This window comes from Mycothermus thermophilus (assembly GCF_041956435.1).
Source record: "Mycothermus thermophilus strain CBS 625.91 unplaced genomic scaffold VTJ04scaffold_6, whole genome shotgun sequence".
NCBI classification, from domain to species: domain Eukaryota; kingdom Fungi; phylum Ascomycota; class Sordariomycetes; order Sordariales; family Chaetomiaceae; genus Mycothermus; species Mycothermus thermophilus.
The window spans coordinates 943118-963815 of NW_027191432.1; the positions used below are offsets into that span (position 1 = coordinate 943118).

The 20698-nt window shown below is 54.2% G+C and overlaps 8 protein-coding genes across 8 annotated transcripts in view; 5 read left to right on the forward strand and 3 right to left on the reverse strand.

Annotated features, from left to right (window-relative positions):
- Positions 1 to 150, forward strand: part of VTJ04DRAFT_8742 (uncharacterized protein) — a gene marked incomplete at both ends in the record, with an annotated part of 2960 nt that extends 2810 nt beyond the window's left edge. The window contains one exon of the mRNA XM_069367212.1: positions 58 to 150. Coding sequence (XP_069215563.1) covers positions 58 to 150 — 93 coding nt within the window. The remainder of the gene's footprint in view (positions 1 to 57) is intronic.
- A 184-nt stretch (positions 151 to 334) lies between these two features.
- On the reverse strand, positions 335 to 1087 carry VTJ04DRAFT_8743 (uncharacterized protein; the record flags this gene model as incomplete). The annotated part of the gene is made up of 1 exon (XM_069367213.1): positions 335 to 1087. One exon carries the CDS (start codon positions 1085 to 1087, stop codon positions 335 to 337), a length of 753 nt encoding a protein of 250 aa, XP_069215564.1.
- Positions 1088 to 2568: 1481 nt separating this feature from the next.
- Positions 2569 to 3131, forward strand: VTJ04DRAFT_8744 (uncharacterized protein; the record flags this gene model as incomplete). Its single annotated transcript, XM_069367214.1, has 3 exons — positions 2569 to 2639; positions 2850 to 2857; positions 2935 to 3131. The coding sequence occupies 3 exons, from the start codon at positions 2569 to 2571 to the stop codon at positions 3129 to 3131; spliced, it is 276 nt and encodes a 91-aa protein (XP_069215565.1).
- A 29-nt stretch (positions 3132 to 3160) lies between these two features.
- Positions 3161 to 5450, forward strand: VTJ04DRAFT_8745 (uncharacterized protein; the record flags this gene model as incomplete). Its single annotated transcript, XM_069367215.1, has 2 exons — positions 3161 to 3215; positions 3274 to 5450. The coding sequence occupies 2 exons, from the start codon at positions 3161 to 3163 to the stop codon at positions 5448 to 5450; spliced, it is 2232 nt and encodes a 743-aa protein (XP_069215566.1).
- Positions 5451 to 6033: 583 nt separating this feature from the next.
- On the forward strand, positions 6034 to 6725 carry VTJ04DRAFT_8746 (uncharacterized protein; the record flags this gene model as incomplete). Its single annotated transcript, XM_069367216.1, has 3 exons — positions 6034 to 6117; positions 6251 to 6328; positions 6624 to 6725. The coding sequence occupies 3 exons, from the start codon at positions 6034 to 6036 to the stop codon at positions 6723 to 6725; spliced, it is 264 nt and encodes an 87-aa protein (XP_069215567.1).
- A 774-nt stretch (positions 6726 to 7499) lies between these two features.
- Positions 7500 to 9774, reverse strand: VTJ04DRAFT_8747 (uncharacterized protein; the record flags this gene model as incomplete). The annotated part of the gene is made up of 2 exons (XM_069367217.1): positions 7500 to 8567; positions 8635 to 9774. The coding sequence occupies 2 exons, from the start codon at positions 9772 to 9774 to the stop codon at positions 7500 to 7502; spliced, it is 2208 nt and encodes a 735-aa protein (XP_069215568.1).
- Positions 9775 to 11136: 1362 nt separating this feature from the next.
- On the forward strand, positions 11137 to 11971 carry VTJ04DRAFT_8748 (uncharacterized protein; the record flags this gene model as incomplete). Its single annotated transcript, XM_069367218.1, has 2 exons — positions 11137 to 11152; positions 11229 to 11971. 2 exons carry the CDS (start codon positions 11137 to 11139, stop codon positions 11969 to 11971), a joined length of 759 nt encoding a protein of 252 aa, XP_069215569.1.
- Positions 11972 to 15632: 3661 nt separating this feature from the next.
- On the reverse strand, positions 15633 to 15923 carry VTJ04DRAFT_8749 (uncharacterized protein; the record flags this gene model as incomplete). Its single annotated transcript, XM_069367219.1, has 1 exon — positions 15633 to 15923. One exon carries the CDS (start codon positions 15921 to 15923, stop codon positions 15633 to 15635), a length of 291 nt encoding a protein of 96 aa, XP_069215570.1.
- Between the last annotated feature and the right edge of the window lie 4775 nt (positions 15924 to 20698).

A 20698-nucleotide genomic window follows, 5' to 3' on the forward strand; every position in this document is an offset into this window, starting at 1 on the left:
CTTCGTTCTTTATCTACACTACCTAAACAGATAGACTAACCCACTTATCTTTGGCAGGCCGCGTGTCTCTTGTTGAGGGTCGACGACATCTGCAGCGCGAGAAAGGCGCAACCGGGCGTGGGCACCGGCGGCGGGGGGATGGATGAGTGATGAACCTGATGAGGCATGGGTGGATGGATGGATGGATTGAAAGAAGAGTGTAAAAAGGGGTCGGGTCTACGGGGGTCGGATTACCCTGTTAGAGTATCTAGGTAATATGGAAGAGAAAAAAATCTAGACAAATGGATCCGGCCGGCCAGTTTGTTTCTTTCTTGGCTGTCATCAGCCGAGTGTCTCAGTCATCCTCGCAAATCAACAGTCCTGGTGTATCAGCAGGCACAGCCGGGGCTGCTGGCGCTGGTACGGAGGCTGTCTGTTTCTCAGCAACGGAGGGTTGGGTCAGCTTCTCCGTGCCATTCTCCTCCTTCTCGTCCTCGTCTTTCTTCTTTTCCTCATCCTGCTTCTTCTGTTGCTCAGCAGGACCATCACCCTCGCCCTCATCCAGCTTGTCATCTTCCCGTTCCCTTGTCCTCCCCCGCTTTTCCTCCTCCTCCTCCTCTGATCCTTTCCGCTCCACCTGGCCCCCACCGTTTTTATTATCGCCCTTGGTATTATTATTATTATTCCCCCCCTCCACCTTGGCCTTCATCTTCCTCCTCTTCGCCTTCTCCCTCTTCTCGCGATTCTTGCGCGTCCTCTCCTCGTCCTCCTTTTCACGCTCCCTCCGCCGGCGCTCAAACTCCTCTTCGGCCTCCTCGCGGGCGCGATCTTCCTCCATCCGGCGCAGGCGCTCGTATTCCCGCCGGCGCGCGGCCTTGTAGACGTGAAACTCGCCCGAGCCGGCGCCGGCGGACGAGCCCTGGACGTTGGTGACGATTTCGGGAGGAGGGGGGAGCGGTTTGCGGCCTAGCGGGTCGACGGTTCCCGGGGGAGGGGGGAGAGGGATTTCGCGGTCCGGGTGAGCGAAGAGGTTTTGGAGTTGGGAGGCTTGAGCGGAGGTTGGGGAGAGGTTGCGCCGGCGTTTGGCGGGGGGTGGGCGGGTAGTCATGGTGTGGCTGATGATGGTGGAGATGTGAGATGGTGGTTGTTCCTTGATTTCTTGGCTGATGTGGTGGTGGTGTGGTGGTTTGTTTCAACTCGGTTGCTGGACGGGTTGTGCCACGATCAGCTGTTGTGAGCTTGGAGCTAGTGCGTGCTGGTAGATTCGGCTTGTCCCGAGATCTGTGGCGTGCTGAGAGATGGACAAGATGGGTGATGGGAGTTTGGGATTTTCCGATGTGTAGAGTGTGGCGAGATGGAATCGAATCAGGAGAGGATTCCAGGAATTCGAGTGGTGCGGTTGAATGGATGATGTCGAAGTGCTGTTTGAGCTTCGGCTCGTTGTTTGCGAAGTTGCGACGCGCAAAGGCAGTGCTCACCTGTTCGCGGTCGAGATTAAAGTGGGGCATGGAAGAGCCTCTCGGGGACCTCGTCTCTTGGCAGTGCTTGGCGGACTCCATTTTCAGCCACACAGCCACAGAACATCAGAGTGTAAGCCACACCTCATCCACTTTCGATTCCACTGTGTCACGGAAACAACCGGATTTGACAGGATCAAACTGGAGATTGACATATCACAAGATGTATCACGCCTGTCTAAGACATGCAAAGATATTGAACACTGCAGTCATGCAGCTGACGACGTTGTTCAGGCGCTTACATAGGCGCCGATATTGAGTGTGGCGAGTGAGGGCAGCGGCAGACAACCAATCAGACGACTTGGCGCTTGGCAACTCGCAGGGTCGAAGCGCACACAAGCGACAGAAACGACAGAAAGACAGCAGAACGGCAACTGCCGAGCAGAGGAAGCAACCTTCTCCCTCCTTCGATGGGCTGACCGTTGAAAATCCCACCGCATGTGATTGGCCGGGCGCCGCCGGCCGAGGTCGGGGATCCCCCTCACTTCCAAGTGCTTGTGTCTTGAACCCTGCATCGCTCGGACGCGGTGTGAGTGGCACCAGAAACAAGAGAAATGGCCCCAAATTGACAAAGATGGATCGAACATCGAAGACGCAGAGAGGAAGCATGGTGCCATTTCGCTGCTCCGTTCTTGCTCCGATGTCTCAGCAAAAGGCGAACTAGTGCCTGCAACATGGATGCAGCCTACACTATCGTCTGGAGGTGGCTTGCTGATGATCTTGTGTAATGGGAAATGCAGATGGAGATCCCAAGCCTCGCACAAGACGCACTCTTTTCGACAGAAGAGATGCAGCAAGGAAACCCAACCCACAGCCACCCGAATGGATTCCCCCTTGGGTGCAGGTAGGACGGCGCCCTACTGGACAAGGCAATGGGAGGAATGAGGCGATGAGGCGTGGAGGGCGCCAGGTGGGGGTTGCATATGCATGGCAAGAAGCCCAACCTGCAACATGTTTGCCTCGTGTCCAGTATCTATAAGCAATAACTCAGAGGAACAAAGGCCAAGACAGAAGGAAAAAGGAAGAAATGACAAAAAACGGAGATGAGCGGACGGGATTTCGGGCTGGAAAGATGCTCAGCCCAAAGGAATACGGCAGCAAGCGCCAGACAGCTGACCCGGCAATCTGGATGAGCCGATGGCGGTTCGTTTGCATGCAAAACCTCTGCTAAACGAGGCACGGGCAGTCCGGCCAAGCTTGGAACCTTTGGAATTCAGCAAGTCAGACTAGAGGGAGCTACTTCCCCTCCAAACATATCAAGCACGCCTTTTCTCCGAACACCGTCGAAGAAATCCTCTTGTGTATCTTTTTTGACCCAAAGCACAAACCTAATTGACACTCGACTGCTTCCAGACCAAAAGGTAGGCGTTGATACTATTGCTACCCTCCAATGCTGGCTGCTTGGATGTTCCTGGCTCGGCTAACACACAAAATCTAGGTACCTTAATCTACCTCTTATTCAATTACCTGCCGTCTGCCCCGCCATCTTCTGGCTCCATCTTCCATCCATCCGCCAGCCTACCCACCTCCGGCTCAACATCGCCTCCTACGCACACACTCGGAACCTCCCACTTTATAACCGCCGCACACACCATTGTCACTGTCCATAAGCAGTATCTTTGCTTAGATTGGTGATACACACTTCCTAACTTCCACATCCAACCATGGGGCGACCTAGGTTGATCATTGTTATCCGCCACGCCCAGTCCGAGGGCAACAGTATGTTCCCAGCTTCCGTCTCCTATTCCGCGATCTCCTGCTTACCATGTCTTTGCAGAAAACCGCGACATCCACCAGACCGTCCCCGACCATCGTGTCAAGCTCACTCCGGAAGGATGGCAACAAGCTTACGACGCCGGCCGCCGCCTGCGTGCCATGCTGCGTCCGGACGACACCCTCCACTTCTTCACAAGTCCATACCGCCGTACTCGTGAGACCACCGAAGGTATTCTGGCCACCCTTACCAGCGATGACCCAGAGCCCAGCCCCTTCAAGCGCGAGAACATTAAGGTCTACGAGGAGCCCCGTCTTCGCGAGCAGGACTTTGGTAACTTCCAGCCCTGCAGTGCCGAGATGGAGCGCATGTGGCAGGAACGCGCAGACTATGGTCACTTCTTCTACCGTATCCCGAACGGTGAGAGTGCAGCCGACGCCTACGACCGCATCAGCGGCTTCAACGAGAGTCTGTGGCGCCAGTTCGGTGAGGACGACTTTGCCAGCGTCTGCGTTCTTGTCACCCACGGCCTCATGTCCCGCGTCTTCCTCATGAAATGGTACCATTTCAGCGTTGAGCACTTTGAGGACCTGCGCAACATCAACCATTGCGAGTTCATCATCATGCGCCGCAATGATCAAGGAAAATATATCCTCGAGAACAAGTTGCGTACCTGGTCCGAACTCAAGCGCGAGCGCGCCGCCCAGCTGGCCAAACAGATGGGCAAAGATATCAAGGACATAGCTACTCTTACCCGCACCAACACCGGTGAAGTTCGTCGTCGCTGGGGTGGCTGTCCGAATGGTTGCAACCATGACAAGAACTTCCGCGTCCGCCAAACCCTGGCCGATCTCGTCAAGGCAGACCACCAGCTCGCCAACAGCGCAACCGGCCTGGCCAACAATGAAAGCAACTCCAATAGCACCAATGGCACTCCTGGTAGTAGCAGCACGAATGGCACCAACGGCGTCATTGTTGGCACCGCCAACCCGTCTTTCAACGGCACTGCCAACGCTCAACCCCCACCCCTAATCGTCCGCCGGTCTGCAACCAAGCGCCTCCAGTCGCAAGACGAGAACGACGAGGATCAGGCCAAAGGGGCAAACAGCACCGGTCCTACCATTGACATCGACAAAGCTCGAGACGAGATCGTTTCTAGCCCGGACGCCACCCCGTCGTATATTTCCCTTGACGACCGTCTCCGGAGCCGCCTCAAGAGTCCCAACTATCCTCCTCCACCTGCATCACTAAACTCGATCCACCTCCATGTTGGTCGTGACTTTGGCGGCACGTACAGCGGGCACAGCGACGACGGCGATGACCTCGAACAGTCTTCCGATGAAGACAACGCCACCCGCTCTCACGGTGCCCCGATGAACCAGTCTCCTTCGGCCAACAATGCCTCTGCAACCTCGACCACCACCGTGACTACCACCAGCACAACAACCATCACAACATCTGCTCCCGTGGCGACAGCCATTCCTAATGGTTCCTCCTCCTCTTCCTCCTCCGCCTCCGTCTCTCAAAGCGCCACCCCGCGCCCTCGACTTGGCGGCACAGGAACGAACTCCGCCACCTCAACGCCTACAACAAGCACGTCCGCAACCAGCACCTTGCCAATCCACCCCGCCCGTCCGCAACACGTGCATCACCATCACCACCTCCATGCCTCCACCGATTCCTCTGACCGCCCACCCTCGCGCATGGGCAGGGGTATGAGGGCGAACCGCCTCGGCGACCATCTCAGCAGCGATGGCGAGCACGAAGCGGACCAGAGTAGTGAGGGTGATGCGTGCAGTGTTTGCGGCGCGGATGGAGACGACGAACGCGAGAATAGTGGAAAGAAGAAAATTGGTAAGAAGAAGGTTGCTGCTACTGCTGCTGGAACGGGGGCTGGAGCGGCGGTGACTGCGCCAGCGACAACAGGGGAGAAGTTGGATGCTGCTCCTTCTGCTGCTGGCAGCACTAACACTGCTTCTGCCGCGGTCCCCGTTGGAACTACCGCCGCTGCTGTTGGAGGTGGTGGCGGTGCTGCTGCTACTGCTGCACTTGCTAATACACTGGAGTTTGACGATGAGGAACCGGTCATAAACCCGACCCCGCCGAAGCCGGCGAAGACCCTGCCCCCGACCGCTATCCCGACGGAGGAGGAGACGCAGGAGTTGGCGGACGAGGCGGATGAGGTTTTGCTGCTGGAGGATGAGAGGGAGGAAAAGACGGTTATGGGGAGCGTGTTTTGAGTTGATGAAATCATCCAGGTCGGGCGAAAGGCGTTGGATTTTTTCAGGGAGAGTTGATTCGGGCGTTATGGGGGGTGGTTGATTTGAAGTTGGGAAAACATGATGCTGATGATAACTCAACGGCTTACTGGCATGATCATGATTTGTTGTATGATGTTTTGGAGGATGAAAGTGATGTTGGGTTTTGTGATGTTTGGTTGGGAGTGTACAGGGAGAGGGATTGTGGAGGAGGATATACCATTGGAACTTGGAACAGATTGAGATTGTTTGCTTACTTGGTACATACCTCAGCTAGGTATCCCTGATATAGGTTCTATTGCATTTTCCCTGAGTTTAAAATTTTATTCGATTTTTCCAATTTCCTTCTGGTTGATCTGGATTGTTGGCTTTCTGGGGTTTATGCTGTCTTGTCCAACTTCTGTAGATACAAGTTCCGTCGCGTCCGCTGTAGCCCCGCCATTTGGGCAAACGCGCATCACATCGCGAACCGCATCAACTTTCACCATTCAACATTTCAACCACCACCATTCATCAACATCCTCTCTTCAACACCAACAGACCCCTCCCGAGAAAGATCAACAAAATGCCCCCGTCATCCGAGCGAGCAGAGAAACAGGCCGCTGCCCAGCAGGCGGTCGACATACTGCACGAGATTGCCACAATTCTGGTCCGTCTGTCCCGTCTCTTCTCTCATCAATCAATCCCGTCCTCCCTGTCAACAACATCAACACACTTCCCGATAAAACATGCACCAACGAGGATAACCAAACTAACTGACTAACCAACATGAATAACAACAGAATACACACCTCGACCGCCGTACTCTGTCAATTTGTATTTCCATGATTGAGAATGGTGTCAACCCGGAGGCGTTAGCCGTATGTGTATTTATTTTGACCTACCCATCCACCTACCACCGCCTACGTACCTGGCTTCCTCGCTCTTGTCCTTCCTCCTGCAGTCATCACCTCCTCGCCTCAGGTTTGGATCTTGTGGCAACATTCTTTCCAAACAACCCACCTCTTATTGCACACCACAACCTTACCCTACCGACGTTCCCTTCCTCATTCATTCCTCCTCCTCCTTCCTTCCTTCCTTTCAAACCCCTCGCCTCGAGAATGTGCTCAACAAACTGAAAAAAGCATACGCTAAAACCCCACACCTCGATTCCAGATTGTCATCAAAGAACTCCGCAAACGCGGCCAAGAGATGCAGCTTGAAGCAGCAGCAGCTGCTGCGCCGGGGTTATCGGCGATGCCGACGAGGAGGAGGTGAATGAAGCTTTTGATGGGGGGGCGGAGTGTGAGGTCTGCATGGTTTGCTGGCTGTTGAGAGTGTCTTGCTCTCCTTCTTTGTTCTAGGGGAGTGTCTTAGCAAACGGATGCTAGTTGGAAGCAAGTGGCGCTTGGGGCTGGGATTCGGTTGGTACGTATTCTCAGATGGTCGGGTACCATTGTCATGAACGAGGTATTCTGGTGTCTATGCTCGGACAGGCAGGACGGCTTGTTAATCATGACTTGACTGTTGCTTGTATCCGTTCTCTGCTCTTAAGATGGAGGAGATTGTATCGGTCCGGAGTGAAGGGCTCCTATCCTTACGGAGTAGTTCCCAGGTTGCTCCCTCATACAAGGCAGAGAATTGGTCAGCCGAACCTTGGAAACACCGGGTAGCTTTACGCTTCATTATTCCACATGACAGAACGTCTTTATCTACCTAGGTACCTAGGTACATAATGCAAACCGCTGGAACCCCCAACCATGCAATCCCGCTCTCCAAAACTTCCAAAACACAGCTCATCATCCCCCCACCACCCACGCCATGTGCCATGCCTAGACAAAAATCTCTCCGGCCCAAGTTGGGGAGACAAAGGCCCGAGAAACGTCGTAATGTCCATGTGTCCATCCATCAATTCGTCCAGTCATGTTTCCATCCATCCATGCCATCACAATACAAGACACCCCAACGCCATTGGAACCAGAGAGAGACAGAGAGAGAGACAGAGAGGCGAGGGAAAACAAACCCGTCATTCAAACCAAACAAAAACCTCCCTTAGCGATGCCCAACAAGCAGGATATCATCCTCCTCATCTTCCTCATCATCCTCTTCAACATCATCTTCCTCCTCATCCGAGCTCTCCTCCTCTTCTTCCTCGTCATCGTCATCGTCAAACCCCACGGCGCTCTCCGCAGACGTGAGCCCTGTCATGCGGTCAAAGTCCCTGTGACTCGTGCCAAACAGGTCCAACATATCCTCCTCGTCTTCTTCATCCTCCTCGTCATCGTCGACAACGTCCCCGGTCAGGTTCCGCGCTGCGGTAGCTGCGCCGCAGGTTCCAGGTTTCTCGTCGACGGCTCCGGCAGGTTTCTCCACTCCTTCGACGGACACTGCTTCTTTCCCTGCAGCCGACGACGACGAAGCGGGCCTCGCGTCCTGTTCCGATGCTGCCGAAGCAGAGGAAGCAGGCGCCGTGGACGAGCGGTTCAGGAACCGTGCAAGCAGCGCGGCAGAGTACGACGACGGAGACGCGGACAAAAGACTCAGGCCCGGTATGCCGCCAGATCCACTGTCGCTTCCCCGCCGTCGGGACGTCGCGCGGCGCGACTCCCGGATCCGACGGCGCATCTCCTCCGCCACGATGGCCGGGTCGAGCGAGACGGGCTCGTACCGGGGCCGGTCGGATTGGCCTTCCCCGGACGGATCGCCGCCGGGCATGTTAAGCAGTTGGAGCTGGTTGGTGTTGTAAGAACCGCACACGGCGCACTTGAGCCCGATCCAGTGGTAGGGCGTCTCCGATTTGGCGTGGCAGTCGTTGCAGGTGATGACGGCGCGGGCGTTAGCGTAATCTGGAGGCATGGGTTGGTGGAGGATCTGGATGTCGAGCTGGCGGAAGCGGTACTCCATGTTGAGCAGGGACTTGTTGCACAAGGGACATCGGTAGGATGTCTTTTGGAGCTCCTCGAAGCAGTGCGCGTGGATGCTGTGGCCGCATTGCATCAAGGTGACGGGCCGGGGAGAGCTGAACAGGTACTCTCCGCAGATGGGGCAGTCGGCGTCAGTAGCGCGCTCGACGCATTTGTGGCCGTTGATGCGGGACATGGAGATACACGCCATGCATTTCTATGGGGAATCCAGTTAAAAATTCTGCTTGTTGACTACATTGGAGGCGGAATGGGAACAGACGTACTTTGCAGTGGAAGAAGTCCTTATTCAAGCCCTGGCCAATCCGGCACATACCACAGTCGGGGCAATGGTAGATTGACCTGGTTGGATCATCGTTCCATAACTTGCAAATGCCACAGTAATAAACGGCCTGCTGGCCGCATTTTATGCAGGTACTCGACGCCTTTTGGGCCGTGCCACATAGCATGCAGAGCATATGTTTGGTCTTCTGACGGGGAAGGACATGATCCTCGACGGCATCGTGGCAAAGCCGACATGTATACCAGCGCTCGCAGTCTGCACATTGGAGTTTGACATTGCGGCGATAGTGTTCGCAGCCAAGATGACGCTCTTCCTCCTCGTCGTCGTCAGAAGGAGGTTCGGTTTCGTCCGTTGCCCACCACCGAGTCCCGTCTGACCGTTCCCGCGGCTTCTTAGGCGCATACGTCGGGGCGCGGTCTTGGTCGGTGAGGGGTAGATCGAGCGGGCCCGAGGAGTCACCCAGGGGATTCCACATCTTGAGGGCGGAAAGAGGATTTGGCACCGAAATGGGCCCAATATATGTCGTGGTGTCTCGTGTTTCGAGCGGGCTTGGGCTCGGCGGTGTTATTGGCCTCATGGCATTCTGGACAGCCCGTGGTGAGCCATGAATCTGGGTGTACTTTTCGGTGAACAGGCGATGCATCATCCGGGCTTTTTCCTCCTGGGGTACATCCAGCTTCTGGATGGCCTGGATCCTCCGGCGCAGGTCTCCCATGCCGTCATCCTCGGGAAGGGGGCCGGGCGGGACACCAGCGGTGTCCGGAGATGTTGGAGAGGTTGGTGTTGTTTGGCGAGCATTGGTGGGTGGCGTGACCGGATCGGACGGGCTGCCAGGTTGGGACGGGACAACTAGAGATGTTGGACCTGGCGGAGGTGGCAAAAAGGAAGTGCTGGTATGCAAATCTTGCGGGGTGTCGTTGACTAGCAGTGTAGGAGGCTCATCGCGCTCTGCTATCGATGGCCGTACAGAGGGCCCCGCGGAAGAGGCTCGGCGACGTTGTTGTGGTCGGGCGGGGCGGTCGACATCGATGGCCGGGGCTTCGCTCGAGGCGAATCCGGCCGAGAAACGGCGAGCTTGGCGGAGGACTGGCGTAATCAGGAATTCAGAGACCAGCTGTGCCATCGCAAGGAAGTTGGCTGTGTGTTTGGGAGGGCGCTGTCGACTCGAGGTGGAGGAACACCGCTGTGGCAGACGTCGAGGAGCGCTACGGAGGATGTGTTGTCTAAGAGATGCTTGTTTCTTGGGCCGACGGATCCAGTTTGGCGGGTTCGGGTTCGACAGAGTCGATCACTTTATTCCAAGCTCGATCCCTTGGAAAAGCTTGGCGGACAACGATGATTGGTAGCCTCGGAGTCCACAACATCTGCCGGGTGCCAATAAGAGGCTGCATGGCGCGGGACGAGGCATCGCCAAGCCTCAGCCTTGTCATGCAAGCCACATCTCTTTCCGCATCGGGCTCGATCACATGCGCTGTCTCGACGTCGCACCATCGTCCGTGGCTGACAAACCGCCGACAAGAGAGTATGGTCGGGACGGAGACAGCCATAAGAATAACGGCTACTATAATACTGGGACCTAGAAAATTAGCAGGGATTGGAATGGATGAGCAGTCACCTCATGGTTTTGCTGCAGGAGAATGAGGTGTGGACAGCCAGGCAAGAGCGAGTTGTAAGTCTCTTATGGCCAGCATCAGACCGTCATGGAAGTCAAGTCGTAGACGGCAGCAAGATGGCCGGCAACATCTACGTTAACGCCATGAGTGCAGTTGGCTAATACGTACTTGGGTTTGGTCGGGCCTCTCATCTAGGGCTTGGGCCAGCCGTTTGAGTCTTGTTAGACGATCATCGTCAGAAGTCCCAGGCACTCCACGATCATTCGGTTCACCTGGCAAAGCAACGTACGACCTTTGACGTCGCCATGAAGACAAGAGCATTGTTGTTGTTATTTCCTCACTTACAGAGTCAATGCTGCCTCTGAAAGCTCAACTCTGGATTTCTGCAACTTCGAACCCTTGGACTCCTTAAATAGGGAGCCAAGACCTGATGTTGCAGGTTGGGAGCCGAGATAGGAATCGTGGCTATCTTCTTGGGAGCTGAACAACCGACTTGAAGATTCGGGTTTGAGAACTTCGATAATCAAAAAGGGCATTCAACACTGAGGGAAAGAGGGGTTGACATGTCACTTCCCCTTCATCAGTCAATATTTACTGTACCACACCCTCCTATACGCCTCACTATACATGTGAGAAAGTTCAAGACGGCAATGATCAACCACACCGTATTGACACCTTGAGAGCTGACAAGCCATGGCGCTCGCTTGTCAGGGCTGAATGACCTCAATGATACAGCCTGACCTTCAACCAAGAGCGCCAGTGCTTAGGTATTAAGAGAGTGGCTCTCCTCCACCTTGGTTGCGGACGATGACATTCACCGACATCGACATCCTCGCCTGAAACCAGCTCTCCAACTCGCAGTCTTGACCAGCATGTCTTCCGGTGGTGGTAAGGAAGCCCCTTCTCGTCTCAGCTTCTTTGAAGGTGAACGCTAACAGCACCTGACATAATTTTCACTCGACAGTCGTGCCTCGACCCACACCCTCGGGTCAATCGACAACCACAAATCAGCCGGCGAGCACCCAATCCAAGGACTATGCTGCTGAACTTCGCTGGAACCAACTCCGGCGCTTTCAGTTTGAAGAGGGCAGCCTTCGCAGCCTGCTCCATATGTCGGCTCTAACGTCCGCCGATGTTGCGGATGTAAACACTCAGCTTGGCGCCATGGAGAGGTCCAACCAGCTCAAACTCCTTCGTGAGATCTACGACCTCTACCAGCGGCCCCGGCCGGGAGACAACGTCGACATCAACAGGGAGATTCAGCAGAAGCTTACCGTCGACAGATGGAAGGGCAATTTGTTTGGCGAAGTTAGCAGAATTCTTGAGCCCGCCCGCTTCTATTACGCACTCCAACGTGCGGACACGGTCTTTGATTCTCTCCGGCTCGAAAAGCTCGACCAATCTTGGATCGAGTTTGCAGCGGACCACTACGCCGAGTTGCTGGAACGTGTGTTTCTGGGCCAGCACCAGTCCGTGAACACTCCAGCCTACTCCGCCGAGCACCTCGCATTCGTGCGCAAGGAGATCGCCATTTGGAGGGCCATCCAGCGCAAGGACGGCCAGGCAAGAGCTGGAATTGATGGGGTTCCCGGGTCAGGCGGCGCGCCAGTGTACAGGACTACTAAGAACGGCGAGTGGTCATACAGTGGCGGACCTTTTCGAGATGCTGTGAACATGCCGAAACCCCCTTACCCCTCGCAGTACTAAGGAGGAACGGCTCGAAAGGCATCTGGGATAGCTAAGAAGCGATGGGATTGTCTTGTAGCTGCGTTAAGATTTTCGGTCGTTGGAAAGTCAAGTATCTGTTTTCCTTAGCACACTCTTTAGGCCATTACCTATCTTACATGCTCTGCGCTCCCTATTCCTCCCACGCCTTCATGTTCTTTATGACATCGGAACAAGCTTGGTCATAGCGAATTAATCAGCGGGACTCCTGTTATCTAGCTCAAGGTTCCCACACGATTTTCCGCCTGATGATTTTTCTTGCCTCTCAGTATCTATGTATTCTTTCAGTATTGTGGCCCATGATCAAGATCCGGTTCGTATCACTGAGACAACGCAATAATACGAGTTGATCAACAGCATTGAGCACCCATCTGCAGAGCCCTCGAGTACATCCATCGTCGTTGAGATCATGATTCTTCGTCAAAGATGGGAATCTGCTTGTTCAGCTCAAGGAAGACTCAGTTCCAAGCTACCGTCTGCATTGATCAAGACTGCAAAATACACCTATCTTGGGAGGAGACTTGAAAGCGTCAAGTGCGGGATACGGACAATGTCATGACCAAAGCTGAACCAACTCCGGGCGACCTCGGTGATCTTTCGGGGCATAAGTCAGTTCACCACGCCAGCACTTGAACATTCAAGAAGTGTCTTCTCGATAACCGTAGTTCCTTCTGGCGATTATTCACCGGATTCAATAGTTCAGCATGCAGCCAGCCCTAGCCAGTGCTCCTTGCACAAAGGTTGGTTATCGAGTGGTCAGAAAGATGCGCTGTGGCGCATCCGCATGAGCTGAACCTGCAGGCCTGCAGAATAGCAAGGCTTTGCTCAATCGTGTGGATATCATGGACTTCATGATGGTCTGGATTCTGAGTACATTGCCCTGGAGTAACTGGAACTGTTATCTCACGATTTACGAATATCTTGTGATTGTGAAGGATCGGGATCGGGGAGACGTGGCAGTCTTGTCTTGCCTCGCTGTCAGCCAACGACAACAAGATGGCGTAACTGACATTGTTACAATCTAACCAAAGCATTATTCACTCAGTGATGGCTCAGACAAACTACTCAGACGATATACGAGGTCTGTCTGCTGCCATGAAATGATATCCATTATCGAAGAAAGGACTGTCAGCTCATTGAGGCGGATACAGCCTGGCCATCTTCGTAGGCACACCAATGTCGCTCGCGGAGATCTGTAACCCATATTCTTTTTCACCTGGAGTAAGTCTAACCAAACCATCACTCAATTCTACACTCATCACGAAGCATCATACACCAAAGCCCTCCCGGTTTACATTCCGACATCAAGTGTTCACATAGGTATTAACCCCCAATGAAGTGGCTTAGCCTGCCTTGATGGTTACCAAGGATCGCCTAAATCACGCAGAACAACCACTCGGATGTCTCCATCATGCCCAGTCGTCGACATTCAGCTGGCACCATGCATATCATCACGAAAGCTGGGCTAAGTCCTACCAGTCAATTCCTTTGAGATGCTTCCTGACCAGATCTTAGTCAACAATCTCAGCTGTCTTCAGTCATCACGTCGTCCCCTAGCCATTGATTCACGCAGTCAATGAGTTCACGCAGTGTTGGAAGTCCCAATAGGGCAATCTTAGACCCATCATCCACTTCTGTCTAGAACCGACAAGGTGAGGAAAGTTACCCCTCCAGATACGTTTGAGTCCTTCACACATTACCTCGCTTACCCTTCACAAAGACCAGCCCTAGAACAGTGTCAATACGTTCAACCAGCTATGAAATTCTCTTCACCAAGCACTATACAGAGATAACGACGAAGTGTGAACGACGAGCATGAAGCCGGTGGACCGTGCCAGCCCATAGCCCCTGTTCACTCCCAGTTCCTTCCCTGGCCTTCATGAAGTCTGTCCCGAATAGGTGGATGATGAAGTGGAGCAGGAATAGGGGCTGGATGTTCCAGACTTGATTCTAGAAACAGCAGTTTCACCAGCCCTCGTCATTAGGTAGCTGTTAGAGAGTGAAATTACCACCACATTCCTTGCCGTCGCAAGGCTCCCATGATCCAAACTCAGACAGGCGGTTTCCTCACTCATGGACTGGGTGTGAATCCAAAGAGCTGGAGACTCATTCACACAGTTTCACAATCCCCATGTACACACTCCGTAGCTCGTGCCAAATCACGGGTCATGCTATATTAAGGATCCCGCATTCCTGCCACTACCTCCACTAGAAACCCTTCCCGAGTGCTGGGACGGAGAGGGCGACACGTTGACTCACTAGTTTCTAGACGCAGGTCCTGCGGAGTCACGGAACATCCCATGGAATGCGTGAACACGTCAACTCGAATGTGGAGAGGTTCATACCGACAAGGAATGAGGATAATGGAAGTGAAGTTGAAATGAGATTGTTGCTTCACCCTTCGCATAGCAAAGGAAGCGGAATACTGGTTGGGGTGTGAAACACGGCTCATTAAAATCAGGTACTGTACGGAAGCTTCTGAGTCGCCCTGTTCCGCGGTTGAGCAGCAAATTCGGACTCGCCGTTGTCTTTGCTTTGTAAGTGTTTTGTGTCACCTCGAATCCTAATCATGAGTAACAAAATAAGAAAAAAAGAAAAGAAAAATCCAAGTGTCCAAGACATTACAACCCTCGGACCGTGACCCCGGCGTGCTCCGAAGCCACGACGTTGGTGAGACCGGGGGGACCCACTTCACAGTTGGATTCCAGGGACCGTCCGGGCGGCGCCCGGACCTGGAACTACATACCAAGGCTCCGTCCAGGAAACACAAGGCATAGGCATCTAATCGCCACCTGGTGATCTGTGAAGTACTCCGCATGGCGTTGTATGTACATACTATGAATGAGATTGGTATGCGGCGCAGCGTAGCTCAAATGTCCCTTGTTGCCGGCTGGAGGACCTACAGCCTCTGTATGCTTCAGGGTCACGGGAATTGCGTGTGCAAAGCTCAATGGCTGCCGTTGTTGCCGCTGGCTGCGGGGTAAGGCTCCGACTCTATGCGGCTTGTCGACGCCGATCCGAGGTGTGCATCTTACTCGCTCTATGTTGTGCACATTCGACTTGTGACGGAACGGAGCGCACGGAAGCCGGGTAGGCGTGAGGCCCGAGTTGTCAATAAAGTCATATCCATTCATGCCGCCATTCCCGCTTCCGCTGTTTCGGACTTGTGAAGGATTGACTGCACGCAAGGGGCTCTTCCAACCAGGCAGCCAGCACAGCACCGGCTATGGGCTCTGGGCCGAGACCCGACCGACTCCGCCCCGTCCCTCCGTTCCGAGGCGACCGGCCCACCAACGAAATGGCGGAGCCGGGGGCCACGTCTGAACCCCACTTCTCCGCTGCCCGACCGGAACACGTCCCCCCGGAACCGGTGGACACCAACCCCTGGAATTCTAGGGCTGCCAGGCCCAGTGTGGTAGCGCAACAAGACGAATCAGGATGATGAGCCGAAAGCATTGGTTGAGCTTTCAAGGGTCTGATCAAGTCGAAGATTTCACATCGAGAGAGGGCTTGACACGTCAACTCAGGTAGCTACCAAACATGGGGTCGGGCCTGGCTAGGGTTCCATCACAAAATTCCGGTCCAGGGGTATAACTGACTTGATTTGGTCAGCAACAAAGCAAAGCACGAAAGCTGCCAGCTGTCACTCGGGTGGAGTATCCGACACCGGGTACAGCAGCAGTAGCAGCAGCAGCAGCAGCAGCAGCAGCAGCAGCAGCAGCAGCAGCAGCAGCAGGAACAGCAAAGCTGTTACGGAGCAGAGGATGTGACATGTCTTGCGTGGTGCCCAGTGTCGGGATGCTGGCCCGGTGCAAAACTGACGCCAGGCGACAGCGAGGATCAGGCTCAGGTTGGCCGACCAACGAACGACAACGCCCGCTGCATGGCACGAGAAGTCGAAGCCTGACGCAACCAGCCGACAACAATTGTGCATGCATGCTCTGTATGTGCTCCAAGCTGTTCCCAACTGTCGCCAGCCGGCAAAGCCCCGTCCCGGGTGTGCCCCGAACCAAAACAACACAAGTTTTGGGCAGGGACAGTGGAAGCCCGAGCCGGGGCCTTCCAGAAAATCGGCACACCTGCCTGATGGGATCTCGGATCCTCGTCGATCAGGGCGCACGGAAGCAATACCCGTGTGCGGCCCAGCCGAGGATTGCGAGCGCTTCCAGCCCTTTCGCTCGCTCGCTCGCTTCGCCTTGAGCTTGAGGAGAACGGCCTGAAGATGTCTGACTGGTTCGCAGCACAACACGAGAGCTGGACGGCGGCACAGCGTGGTCGAGCCGAGCGTTTGTTTTTGTCGGGCAAAGATGAATTGTCGGCTTCCGAACGGATACACAGGTCGGCTGTGGCGCGCTGATGTAGTGCATGGCTTTACATAACACGATAAAAAAATTGCGCTGTTCTTGTCGTTCCTGACTCTGAGGTGTCACTGTCACCCAACTGGCTGGCTCAGGTCCATCCGTCGACGGGCCAGTCGGAAGGCCGCGCAGCGGGCCGCTTCGTTGTGGGTTGGGCGGTCTGGTTTGTGAGGGTTGATCGATCGAAGCGGTCAAGCTTTCCATGGTCCCATCGAGTGCCAGCTGTCAGGAACAAAAGCAAAGATGATGGAGAACGGGCGGAGCTTTCGAAGCTGCTGGAACGAACGACGATGCAGGCCGTGGCCTAACAGATCCACACCCCAGGTTGCAGTGAAAATGTTAGTGGCGTTCGATGCACCAACCATCTGCCGAAAAGTGGGGTCTGAATCTGGGATCTCACCTCGCCCCGGAGATCGCCATTACCCGATCCGGAAGGGCTAGGCACGGGAAGGACCCTCTCCCGTGGTTAACCAATCAGAACCTGAGACTGGATTATGTCAGAACCGGCTGCAGGGGTTGCCCGAAACGCCCCGCTTCGACCGCAACCCATCGCTTGGAGCCGCATCTGATTGGTTCTGAGATAGATGAAGTTCCCCAAAACCCAAGCAAAGGACCGGAAAATCCATCAACAAGAGCTTCCAAAACAACGGAAACAATTTGAATGAGTGTTGCAACCAATCTTCGTGTCGAATTGTAACGGCGCACCATCACTGTTGGGGGCGTGTGACTTCAATGGGGGTGGCCTTCGGTCGATGATGCCATCTGCGGGTCCCTGGAAAGCGGGAAGCGACTGCAGATCGCCCGAGCTAGCCCTGAAAAAAATCGCCGATGGAGCAACCAAACTGCCCCACCATTGGTTGGCAGCCTTCGGGCTGCAGCTGGGCATGAGACAGAAAAAAAAATTTCCCATCTCGAACGATCATGATGTGAGTCAACAACCACCAGTTTCCACGTTTCCACCATCAGGTACCCAGAACCACAACACGAGCTTGCTGGGCCCGGTGGATGCTCAAATGGATGCGATTCTAGCTTCTCGTGACCCTCAAATTTTGATCCGGAACTTGGAAGCGGAAAAGAAAAAACAATCCAAATTGGGGGCCGGACCCGCCGATGAGACAAAGCGTTGGGCTCTGGCCAGAACAGCTTCCCCTGGCTTCAGGTTCATGCCACTTCGGAAACACAACAACAAACATGGTCTGGAGAAAGAAAAAGCCTCCATCGTAAGATCTCCGCTTTGCACGACGATGACGACGACGAAAGGGCATTGTTTGATCGTCGGGTTCCAGCCGCCCAAACTTGGGCCAGTTGGAGATGATCACCAGTTTTGATGCCGGCGTCAAAGTCCACACAGTGTTGTCATAAATGACGGAGAGCAAATTCTGTCGTCAGAAGCATTTTGGTACCTGCTGTGAAGTGCACCTCTGTATGACGGTCCTGTCGTACACATCAGGTCCTGACGCCGGGCACTCATCTCCGTGCTACCCTCTCACCTTTCCGGAAGGTCGTCAACCTGCGCAATGAGCAAATCTTGACTCCAACCAAATCCGGTCTCGAGAAATTGTAGATATTATATCTCTTATAACAAGCACTTGAGAGGTAAGCGGAGTGTCCCAAGGGCCCATTACGATGCCAATATCGAGCCCTTTCGTGCGCCCAAGGATCCAATTGATGAGATACATCTCGGTTGTCAGTCGATGATGCCGATGATGGTTTGCCAATGTTTCCCTGTATTCTGGTACGGCTTCATATACGCCGAAATGATGCGGCACTGGCAAAACCGGGACAGCCAGCTGTCATCGGTGTTTCATGATTGCGGGCATAATTGCCAGAAGGCGGCATAAACACACATGATCAGGGCTGTCCCTCCCATCTCATGGCTGTTCCTAGTATTATATCAACCCTCTTATTGTGATGTTTTTTTGGTTGTTCGGTAATCGGATGCGGAAAGAGTTGATCTGTTTGAGAAAGTCCAGAAACAGTTCATTCAGCATAACTTAAGGGATGGCTGCTTGAACATCAAAACATGTCCTTCTCCGCCTTCTCTCTGGGAAAGCGTGGAGGCGATCCCGGGCATGCAATGGGCAAGTTGGACTGCAAAGCAGCGATCTCGGCGAAATATCCTTGCCAAAATGTTTGAACACAACTGTGATTTTGTGGTTAAAGCTCGACGATGTCGGTACCACAAGCCAGCTTGCAGTACAGAGGGTTTCATGGTATCATCGCAACCTTCTAGGCTCGGGAGATTCCGCGCATCCAGAACTCTATTCCGTATGCATGTCTGTACATCCATCATCAGCCATCACTCAGGTAGGCTGTAACTTGCATATCACGATGGTACATGCACCGCTCATACAACATCAGCCTAGAAGTCACATCCTACAGAATACAGTAAAAACAACCCACATTGTGCGACAAACAATGGCATGCCATAAAAAACTTTTTAGGTCCGCTTGCGTGTCATACCACAAAACGTATCACCCGCCAACCGCCGCCGCGCCGCCCAAGCACGGCAGAGCAGAGGCAAAAGCCGCCCGGACGGACCAACCGGGAGCATCCGGAACCATTGCCGCAAGCCGCGAGCGAGCCGTTATGTATGTAGTACGTCAGGGCTGTGAACCCCAGGGCGGCGTATCGTGGTACACAACAACCCTCTTTTTTACCTCAACCGCTGCGCTGTAGCAACGCGGCTGGTGACGCGCAGGATTCGAGGTAGGGAATGCAACCACGGCAGGGCAAAGCCGGGCGATCATCGTTCGGTTCTGTCAAGAATGTAGTAGGAGAGAGCGCGTTTCGAAATATGTTGTGTATCTTGCTTTGCTGACATGCAAGATGGAATGGCGGCTCTACTACCTTACTTACTGGGCAGGTCAGAGGGAAACATGAGCATTGATGGCTGTCTACGCAAAAAGCTGGGAGAAGTTGTGTTGAGGCGTAGGAACCTAAGATATGCTGTCAGGGCGGATCGATCTACCTGACGCGCATACACTACTGCGAGATAGGGGACGGGATGTGCTGCTAGCCGAGACAGGCCGCGGGAAGGGTTGTAAAGGTTGTTTTAGGGTCCCGGGAAGTGCCGGGGGCGTTGAACTTCAGCTCTCCCTTAGCTGGGGTCAACCGCCGCCGGCTGCCAATTCGAGCGATATGTATGTACTCGAGGCCTGCTTACTGTGCACTAAACAATAGCAGATCTGAACTTAGTTTTCTGCGGAGAGTCCGGTTGCTCCGCTGCGCTTGCAGGAGAGCTTACGCACTACGTCCCGCGCAAAGGAAATATCTCAAGGAGCAGGTATGATGAAAGCTGTCCGGACATTCCCTGACGTTTCCAGTCTCAGCCTCAACCATGATGCCATCGCAACACGTCACCCCCTTCCCGACTGAGCCGAGAGACATCCCCCTCTGCCACAGAGAGCAATTGATGAACGAGACTTCATGATGTCAGAACGGAACGCACACTCCGAATCCCCGAAGCTCTCGCCAACCGAGACGACCGAGCGGCCACAAATTAGGTGACGCACACAACAATGGATCCTCCTGCATCCAAGGTGTCAGCAGAGAAATCATGGAAGATGGAGGTTTGACGAGAGTTGACGTGATGATGCCGGCTCCGCTTTACACATTTGCTCTCTTTCCAGGTTTTCGTTTCTCTCCACATCTCTAAAAGACTCCATAACACGAAGCCCATAACGGTCCACGCAGAGACGCCAACATTTCATCGCGCTGTGTCAAAAGTCTGGGATTAGATGGAGTAGAAAACCAAGATGTGCAAGTCAGGTGACATTTGTGATGATGAATTGACTGAATCGTAACTTTGGTAGGGTTAATCCTAAGCGCTCTTAGCTAGGTGTGTACCGGTGACCTCCAGATGAGCAACTCATGATGACGGAGAGCAGGTAACGTTGCTCCCCATTGCTCCCCAGGACTGGTCCAAGTCCGTGGGCATGCCGGCACCGAGGAGAAGGTTTTTACTCCCTTTCCCCAGGGCTGACAAAGGCCTAATGTTACCGAGGGGCGAGATCATCATAAACTGTAGCGAGGAAACAGACAACCCACTATGACGTTGTTGCTGCTCATTCTTAGGTAAGAGAAGCTCAATGGGTAAGGGGACTTCTCGCCGTCCAGCGGGCGATGTTGGCCACTCGACGCGACTGAGCGCCGAACCCGACACCGGGGTGAAGCTCTTGAACCGGGGAGTCGGCAGCGGGGCCGCGAACGATTCTCAACGGCCACCGGCTGGCTGCCGTCGACCGTACCAGATTGGTGGGACCCTTCCGGCACTGGGCCGGGTGGTGACAAAGGATTGGGTGGTGATGGTCCGACGACGAGCATCGATAATTTTTGGGCTTTTGGCTTT